Here is a 10,545-nt window from a genome sequence, read left to right on the forward strand (position 1 = left end):
ATTAGGGCTCATTTCTCTCTTCTAAAGGAAAGTCAAACGAAATAGAATGCAAGCAGGCAGTTCCTAAAACGTTCAGTGAGTTAAATCATTCAATGTTTGGGAACTCTGTGCTTGAGTTGGTGTGCAGGGAAGATGTTCCTCCCTACTCCTTTTAGTGCATTAAGTCATCATCTACTGCGTTTTAGAAGTTCACTGTATTAGAAGCATCAGTTCCTTCAACCTGAAAAATCAGGACTTCAGAGTCAGGAGCAAAAAGGAAATCGATACAACTACCAGGTTGAAGAGTCTTTGCTAACTTGGAAGAAACCAACATACACAAGAATGCTATAATACTTGCTGCCTTCAGGAACATTTAATTGTGAACAGAATGAGCTATGCCATAAGCTTCAAGCGTCTTATTCTGGCCATAAGCTTTTATTTCAAATTATGAATGAACCAACCCAAAGTTTTAGATTGAGGGGTGAGGGGCTGGTTTGTTTCTAAGTCAGTTACTGGAAAAATCACATCCTACAAGCAAAATTTTATTTTCCAAAAAGAAGCATGAGATATTCCAAATGGGGGAGTCTTTGCCACCCTATCATACCCGTGACCCATCTGTATCATCACTAGAGCTCATTTGCCACATGAGCAAAGCCTCAAAATGCTGCACAGAAAAAGAGATCCGATTTTTAGATGGAGGAAAGGGGCAGCATTACTATTCTTGATGAACTCCAATTTTTAAGGAGCAAACTTCTGATCTAACTCTGATTACTATTTAACTCATTCAAGTGTTAAATACTTGCAGCAGCATGGGTTTTCCACAATCTCCTCTTGTCACAAATAGTTAATATTTCAGAGGAAGGTTTTGTTAAAGTTGTTTTGAAAGTTATGTCAATCAGAACTTATTACTGATCTCCTCAAGAAATTAATCCATTTTATCTTCAGAAAACTAGCTAATTGCTTACTACAACTTCCTATGGAATAACCTTCCTTATAGTAAGACTTGATTTGCTGAAGTTACTAGGCCAATTCTGACAATTCAAGTTCGAAGAGACTGTACACTCTGACATACACACGGACAACTCATGTTTGAGCTTTTAGTTATGAAGTTAAAGATCACATTAAAAAAATAAACAAAACCTTAAACTGTGTATTAAATAAACAGGCTTAGATCTATAGCATACACATGATTTCACAAGTTTCCTTTCCTCTTCTATTTCTCCAAACTAAAGCAATTTAAGGATGTTTTTACCAATGAATTCGAAAAAAAATTAAAAATATTAGAAAGTGCTCATAAGTTATTTTGATTAATCTCTGACATGGTTTTAAATTATCCTTTGCAGAGAACTAAAAAAAACCACACACAAAAAAAGACAGACAAATATTATCAAACATTGCAATACACTGAAAGCATATTAAGCACTGACGTAATTTATTACCTCAACTACAGGATGATTTTATACTGCTATGATTCACGTTGACTTTCAATAAACATTCAGAAGGAAAAGTGGAGCATAGAAGTATCAGTTTTCAACATCGAAATCCACACAAATATGAGACTTCTCCTTATGGCTAAAGTTGCTGTTCCATCTTACCTTTGACAATCTTTTTAGCACAATCATTGTACACTTGTTCCTGTGATGTGTTTGACTGGAATACACGGTCAAATATATATGGCTTGGACTGGGGGAAAAAAAAGACACAGAAGAGCTATTAAAAAAAAATACTGGAAATAGAACTAGAAGGTGTTTGTTCATATAGTTTAGAAGCAGACTATACTGTGTCAGCCCAATCTTTTGTTTTATTTTAAGCACTTGAAGACTGTAGTGAGGAAATCAGCTTATATAGCATTGCTTAAATCTTCACATGCTTGTCTCCAAGTAAGGCCTTGAATTAAATATATTTGGTTTTGAAGTGCAATCTAAATAGTTCTCCAAAACTACTCTGCCACATGACCTCAATTTACTTGATCTACAAGGTAACCTAATGCCTAGTCTGTACATTGGAGAACCCCTCTCTCTCTACTCTGGTAGCAGGTTTACTTTTGTAAGCTCACATTATTAAGAACAGTTTATGCCACATCACACAAAATACCTGTCTTGGTAATATTTGTTAAAAACCTCAAACCAAAAAGAAACATTCAAATCACCTACAGTCAGCACCAGAACTATTAACTCATATTTGGTATCTTTAAATAAAGCTCCATAAGCAGATGGAAAAGGCCACTTTGGAGGAAGGGAACTGTTCACAGAAGACTCATTTTGAAGACACTAAGAGGAAGCTCTGGGACAGCTTTTTGAAAGGAATGTTGGATTTTTCTTTGTTTTACAGAAGAGATTTTCCTAACACAGTTCTAAGCAGCTGACAATTCATTAGGACATGACCATTAAGCTCATCTTATGAAGTTCAAATTTTTTGTAGCATTTTCAGAGCTTGATTTAGTAGGTAACCAAGAAGACAGTCAAGCTTTACAAGGGACCTAGGTCAGTTGCCATTGCTAAACTCACTGCAAATGTTAAGGGCGTAACTTTGCCTAAATATAATTTATTATCATCCTCCCTCAATAATATTCTGGAGCTGCCTTCCTGGCAAAGAAACAAGTATAGCTTCCATCTTTCACCCACTCACCATATTCCCTTCCCTAGCCTGACCTACCATTTGTCTTTTAATAACACCTAACGTAACACCAAACAAAGCTTTTTAGATTCAATACACACCTATCTGCTGAGATGGCCTAAATTCCGGTGGATGAACTCCCTCTTAGAAAAAATAATTACAGCATTTGCTGTGTAAATACAGTCAAGAAACCACAAGGCACAATAAGAAGCAGCTATCCCTAAGGTGCTCAAGTTTGTCAGAACACTTGTTTCACAGCAGGGAAATCACAAGCTCTCTCAATTGCTCACTTTAGCTTCAAATACACCTCAAATTCATAGGTTTTACAGGTAGAATTGAGATCATTACATACACCAAAAGACAAACAGTTAACAAGTTCAAGTAACCCTGAGGTAAGAAAGACTGAGAACATGTTACATAAAAAGGTAAGTCAATGCAGAAAAGGTAACACTAGCTATACATTTTCTTTCTCATTGGCAGCTGTAGCTTCAAAGAGCCTCAAATTTCACAAATACTAATCAGCTACACTACACACACACTGCAAGTCACCAACATCACAAAACATTAATCAGGTCTGTTTCATGCTCAAGTTCTTCTGCATATCTGTATGAACTGAAATAATACTATTTTGAAGGATGTGATTTACAATTGCACATAGGAAAACTACAGTGACAAGAGTGAGAGAGTCCAACATCACTGCAAACAATTTGTGCAGCGTTCATAATTTGTGCGTATGTACTTGTAAGATTTAAACTCTTCTCCAAATTATTGGTCCAGAAAATATATAGATGACAATTATTCCACTTAAATTGATTATGGAAGAATTAGGGAAAGTTCCTGGACATGACCTTCTGGCAGTCCATGCAGCAACTATTAACAATACTCGCTATTTCTCACAGATCCCAACATATTGGTTGACAGCTGGCTGATTTGGTCAACAGCCGACTGAGTATGAGTCAGCAGTATGTCCAGGTGGTGAAGAAGGCCAACAGCATCCTGGCTTGTATTAGAAATAGTGTGGCCAGGAGGACCTGGGAACTGATCTTTCCCCTGTACGGTGAAGTGATCAGACCCCTGTACTCCCCACTGGTGAGGCTGCACTTCAAATACTGTGTGCAGTTTTGGGCCACTCACTACAAGAAAGATAGTGAGGCACTGGAGCAAATCCAAAGAAGGATGCTTGTGAACAATGCTTGTGAAGGGCCTGAAACACAGGTTCTATGAGGAGCAGCTGAGGGAACTGGGGTTGTTTATAGTCCGGATAAAAAGTGGCTCAGGGGAGACCTTATTGCTCTCTACAACTACCTGAAAGGAGGTTGCAGCGAGGTGAGGGACAGCCTCTTCTCAGAAGTTGCAACCAATAGGACAGGAGGAAACGGCCTAAAGTTGCCCCAGGAGAGGTTTCAATTGGATATTAGGAACTATTTTTTTACCAAAAGGGTTATCAAGAACTGGAACAGGCTGCCCAGGGTGGAGCACCATCCCTGAAGGTATTAAAAAGACATGCAGATGGAGCACTTAGGGACATACTTTAGTGGTGGACTTCAAAGTGCTAGGCTTATGGTTGGACTCGATCTTAAAAGGTCTCTTCCAACCCAAACAATTCCATGATTCTATATCTGTTCTTTGCTGTTCCCAACAGAGCATGACAGCTACAAGAACATAAGTGTATATTAGAATGCAAATATCACTTTGCATAGTATATATGTTTGAATGTATATATACAAGTTATTGTGTATTTATACATTACTACAGTATATTTCTGATGTCAAATAGCAGATTTCTTTTAATTTACTTCAAAGTCACCCAACACCAAAAAAAAAAAAAAAGAAAAACATCAAGCCTAGTTCAGGTATAGGAAGATAACTTTGTTTAGAAAGAACTGTAAACACACTCTGCACTAGTCTGCAACCATCGTGCAATCTATAGGTATTTGCAGTAGGTTCTGAAAAGCTTTCCATATCTAAATTTTTAAACAGTGTTTAGAGGGTTTGTCTTGTTTTGTGTTTTTTAATCCTTCTGCCAAGCAAATGTTGACTGAATAGAACTACTCTTCATCTGTGTGAAAGGAAAATTATATTTACTAATTTGAGAGTAAACCATAGACACAGAATACTTTTAGACTATCTGCTCTCTCTCTAATTGCCATTCAAATGCCTTCATAAGGAAACAGAGACAAATTACAGTTCCTTATAGAATTACAGTCTCTTTGTTTTACAAAATGTTAATATAAAGAATAGCACATATGATTAATGCCGTGGACTAACAAGAACAGAAAAACAGGCTGCAAGGACTTCACTTGGACATTAATGCCTTTAATTGATCTTGTTTATTTATACAGTGAAAGCTGCTAGGCACATGACAAATTCCAACTTCCCTCAGGTTAACTACCAACATATCTACAAAATTTAATAATTCCGACAAAAAAAAAATCCTCATAAAGGGTCTTGTTTATACCACTTGTCGCTTCCCCATCCAGGGGCGAAGTGGAATATTTGTTTACATGTCCTCAGCACTGTACTTTCCTACATGAAGCCACAATACATCTTCAAAGTACTCAAAAATCCAATTACATACTGCAACTCCCAGGTCACAGTACATTTATCACACCTATGAAATCCCACATTAGAGGCATGTCCCTATGCCACCATTACTGAATCAATACCTAACCCTGTAGATTTAGTCAAGCAGGCTCCAGAATAATTATGTTTTAAGAATACAAGTTACTCCCACTCATATGGTTTCACATCTTTGACATCTGCAATGCTATGTCTTATCACTTCTCTTTACACTCTTTCTGCTGTAAACAAATCTAAAACAGTATTACAGAGATTACCCTGGCCTAGAAAGCCTCCTCGTTACCTTTAAGAGATTAATCAAGAAAGATTAAAGTGCCAGATATTTTTTCTATACCAGATGCCTTTTCTTTCCCAAGTAGTAAACAATCTGATATTATGACAGAACTGAAAACATAAAAGCTACAAGCAACACACACGGTGTCCATGCCACTACAGTGGTTGTTGCAGTCTCACTGCCATGCTATGATGCTGCTTTGACATATTCCAGAAACTTTCAGTAAATGCCACTCAAATTCTAATAAAAAATTAAAAATACAACCTATAAGCAACAAAATACCAAGCAAACAAGCAGAGCTTCCGACTTACTCTCCAAATAGAGAGAACTCAACATTTACACTCACTCCTTGCCTAGCATTTTTTCTGTCAAATACATGACAAATCAGCTCCTGTAGTCTGTACTGAACGGATATGGTCTCACAGCAAAACTTTGCAAGCACCCTCACAGCTCTCAATAAACAACATGGTTTAGCAGTAGTTAAACTGACTCTTAATAGAGAGTTTAAAGTCTAGCTACCAGCTATCCTTATATTAAACGATTCTCAGCCTATCTAAATTATACAAGATTTGTCACACACGAGAATTAGTTCTTCAGAAATGTTTTTCTCAGTACCTTTAATGAGGACTACACAAAAATCTGTGATCACAACTAGACTGAAATCTTACCTTAAAACTTCTAGAAATAATCTTGAAGATATACTCATATAAATAACTTTAAATATATCATCTGACTATTGTAACTTCCTGTAAACTACAGAACTGGTTACTCATAACACTACCTCAGTTTGCCTTATTTTCTGTGCATTACTATCCGAAGCAAAGTCAATAGTGAAAGTTTACTTGAAAATCAGTGGCATATTTTTCTTCAACAACACATCCAGATGCTCTTTACTGTTTTCTGCTAGACTGGACTGCTGGAGTAATATTATACTCACCAATGGTTAGCTTACTCTTGATAAGAGGTTGAAGTAACGGGCTTACCTCCCCTTTAAGTTTCACCTTATCTCACAAGGAACAACTTCTGGAAAGTATGATGTCAAACACCTGACTCAGTTCTTCCCATTACTAATCCAAGGTACTGCAGCTGTGACACACCTAACAGAGTCCAACATTGTCAATGAGCGAAAAGGCACTGTTCCAAATGAGTATTTTATTTTTAGGATAAGAAAAAACTATTTTCTGCTTGTCCTAGCTCTATGAATACAAAACTGCAGTCAACATGGAACAGTGAATTTCAGCCCTTTCCGCCTGTTTTTCTTATTTCTGTGCAAATACTGCAACTTTTACAGCAGTTATTTGTTAAAAAACTGTGATGGAAAACTCAATTTTAAGCAACAAAACAGAGAGGTATTTTGGAACAAGAGTTTCAGCTAAGCTTTGCTTTAGTAAAAAGTTTCTTCTCAAGATAAAAGTAAGCACTGCTGCTATAAAAACAGTCATTGAATTTCAGAACAACCACCAAATATGAGATGAGTGAGGTGTTTCTAAGCAAGTGGTACAGCAGCCAGGGAGTACAGCTAGAATACTGCATAGCTGTAAACCAGAATATTTGCTTTCTATTATATCATCATACCAATATAATCTGAAAAATTCCTAAATTCTACACCATTTTATGGAATGAAATTTAAAAAATAGTGTGTACCACTGAAAGAATACTTTTGTTTTGGCGACAGACTGCAATTTCTAATTTAAGTGGCATTTAGTCATGTATTTCTAATTAAGCATTGCTTTCTTTTATGTAATAATAATAATAAATTTCAGAAGTTGTTTTAAGAATGCACTGTTTCGTGCATTTATACAGTCCAGCACAGCCTTTCAGCAACACATTTACGTTTTCCTTCTGAATAATCTGTCACAAAAAGCTGCAGTTAAACAAATCATTAATCTAACATAACTCAAACCTAGCTTTGCTCTCATTTACTATCCAATACTAGTTTATAAGTAAAGAAAAAAGAAATCTAAGTGTCTCAAGCGCGTCCCACAATCACAGGGGTTACATCTTGCATACAAAAAAATAGTACTTTAGAGACAAATATCAAAATACAGGCAAGTAGTTACAATTCTTTCCTAAAAACCATAGAAATAAGGAATGTACTGTGATCATTACTGGAAACATTTGGATGACAGCAGGATACTGCCCATTTCTGCAAATGCCTGTAACACCTCGCCACTTCAGACATTTGACAGTACTGTTTTCAGCTTAGCCTTCAGTCCAAAATCCTCCAGTGTCACTGTATTCAGTAACGTATCTTATATTTTGGACAGTTGCAGGATGAGCAAGACTAGGTACAGAAATGTTTTTAAAGAAGCTATAGGTATAGATACATTATGCAGAACTATAAAGCTACTCAGCTGCAAGCAGTTTGACACTTGAAAAAATAAAGTACATAATCATATATGTTTACTGTTCCTCCCTGTTTCATCTTACTCAAAAGCCTGAAATCCATGAGCAAGTTATCAGTTTTTGTATACAGGCACACTTACAATGTTTAACATAAAAGCCATATACTCGTAACAAGTCACCCTTAACAACAGGGTGACTTTTAACAAAACCCTTCTATTTACTTAGCAGGAAAGCTATTAGAAAAAAATATTACAAAATATTAAAATTGAAAGAAGCCCCTTTAATTAATAATTTAAAAGCACTTCACCAGTTAAAAAAGTTTTGACTTGTAGAAGGACAATACTTATTTAAAGTCTGCTCTTTAAAACAAACCAACACCACATATCCCCTCAAATTGCTATTACACACTAGCTACAAATAAAACAAGTATTTTATCTAACACAAACCAAAACATCTCACTTGTCCAGAAAGACAACCATGGCACTAATTACATAGGAGCTGGGAAGAGAAGGGAAGACAGATAGCTCGGAGATGACAGAGGAGTCAAGGAAGGAGGAGGGTTTGGTTATAGTCACCAATTTCCCTTCCCACCCTTCTCCACAGAGGAGTCAAACCTCCAGTCTGCTATAAGCTCTGCTTCCACTACCTCCTAATTTTCACCTCCTATCTACCATTACCGACAACTCCCAAGTATTACTAAAGAAGCCTTCACTGTTTCAGCACAGACCCAGGCACATGTAGAAGGGGCAAGTCCTTCAGGCAGCTGAGGAAATCAGCTATTAAAAAAAAGTGGCTCAATTACTGTTCAACAGGCAGCCAACAGGACATGTAGCAATAAAGACAGAACTCAAACAGCTGAAAGTAACCCAACATACAGTTTATTGAGGAACATTTCTAGAAACTGTTTCATGAAAAGAACTGTTTCTCTTATCATCCTCCCTTGGGCAATTCTGTCATGCACACAAACACACAGGAGGGGGTGTGTGGGGGAGTGTGTGTGTGTGTGTGTTACAAACACCACTGTCACGTATCCACCATTATAAAAACAGAATCGCAGAGTATCAATCCTTTATTGAGATTTTGTGAAACAGAACTCAAATACTGTCACTACTACTCAATCAAGTAATTTGGGGAGGGGCATTTTCCCCCAAAGTCAGACACAGCAAGTCCTGGTTCTAGAATCACTGAAGGATTTTTTTTTCTTCTCATTTTTAGCAAAGCAGAAACCACCAAAGTACACATGTAACACCAAGTATTAACCCCGAGCAGAAAGCCCCACATGATCCCTCAGGAGCATGTCATCAGGCTGTTCTACTCACACGGTATATAATATATACCACTTCATATATACCAACTTACATTTTAGGTAGTTTTAAAGCATGCTTAAGTACTTTTAGACTAGAACTACTGAAAGAATAAGTGCAAAAATTATTTTTTAGAAGTCAGAAAACATCAAGGTTTCTGTGCGTTACAGAATTGCCCAAGGGAGGATGATAAGAGAAACAGTTCTTTTCATGAAATCACGGATTTTAAACAGAATGTGTAGTGTCACGATGAATGGGTATTCACTGATGGAAGTGAGATTATTTGTTCTAGTTTAATTTTCCATTTTCAAGGCTTGGTTTCTTATTCTGAGGAGTTTACCTGTACAACCTCAGGAAGAAGAGATGTACTTCAAGATACCAACTTGCCAGCTGAAATAAGCCCAAATGACCTCATTTCACAAGCATGCTAACATTCTTGTAGCTCCAGACTTATGGGATTCCATATTTTATTGACAAATCCAATTGAACAATAACAGACTAGAACATTAGTATTTAGTAAGTAATGTTAGAAAAAGTATTTTATTAAATCCCTCCTTCAATTTCAGATACTGCACAAAAAAACTATAGCCTCAAGAAACAGAATATAAAAAAACAAAACTTGAAATCAAATAACCAACATACAAATTACTTTCAGCAATGCAGAACCAGCACTATCTCTAGAAAGAAAAGTATTTATAAGCAAACACAAGTTAAAAAAATAAAACATACATTCGGAATGGCGTGCTTGTACAACACCAACCAAATCAAGCAATAAACTACTGTACTTTAGTTTTAAATTCCAGTTCCACTTTGCAACTAAATATGACACAGAACAAAAAGGAAAGGATTATCTTTCCCTTGTAACATTCAGATTGTTTTGTAACAGGCCTCATACTTTGCAAGATGACTTCAGTTAAAATACATTTACAAACATGTAATAAGCCAAATGGTCTGCTTATTCTGATTGGGGAAAAAAAAAGTTATCAGCCAAAGACTGATTTACAGATCTCAAGCACCAATGAACTGGAGCTTGCACTGTTCAGCATTTTCTTCCAAGAAAACTCTCCATAGACAATTCCTTCGATGGCAGCTCCAATGTACACATTCTGAGCGCGTATTTAGCAGTCAAACTCATCACGGTCGTGAAAGCCAGGGCCAGCCTAGCCGGGGGACACACGGCAGGACTCGCCTGCTACTCTCCACCTCCTAATTCACGCTTTCCATGGACACACTGAAGCGTGCCCTGTGGGTCAGGCTCGGCAATGAAACCTCACGCTACGCCCCAAGCCTCTCGCTGGAGGCTTTGTCAGAGGTTTCCTGACCTCCGACGTGTCCCTGCAGCCCAAGGTCCGCTGCTCGGGGACCTCCGCCCCCACCAGCTCCCTGTTCTTTGCCCCAACCGTGCCCACGTCCAGACGAACCAGCCCCATCCACAGCTCTGCCTACC

The 10,545-nt window shown here is 37.4% G+C and overlaps 1 protein-coding gene across 1 annotated transcript in view; it reads right to left on the reverse strand.

Moving 5' to 3' along the window:
* The window catches only part of KIF5B (kinesin family member 5B), a 33,310-nt gene extending 22,782 nt beyond the window's left edge, over positions 1–10,528 (reverse strand). Inside the window, exons 1-2 of the mRNA XM_010182887.1 lie at positions 10,373–10,528; positions 1,575–1,662 (exon numbers count right to left, since the gene is read on the reverse strand). Coding sequence (XP_010181189.1) covers positions 1,575–1,662; positions 10,373–10,528 — 244 coding nt within the window. The remainder of the gene's footprint in view (positions 1–1,574; positions 1,663–10,372) is intronic.
* Positions 10,529–10,545: the final 17 nt, after the last annotated feature.

The sequence above is a fragment of the Mesitornis unicolor genome, unplaced genomic scaffold, assembly GCF_000695765.1.
Source record: "Mesitornis unicolor isolate BGI_N332 unplaced genomic scaffold, ASM69576v1 scaffold24314, whole genome shotgun sequence".
Lineage (NCBI taxonomy): Eukaryota > Metazoa > Chordata > Aves > Mesitornithiformes > Mesitornithidae > Mesitornis > Mesitornis unicolor.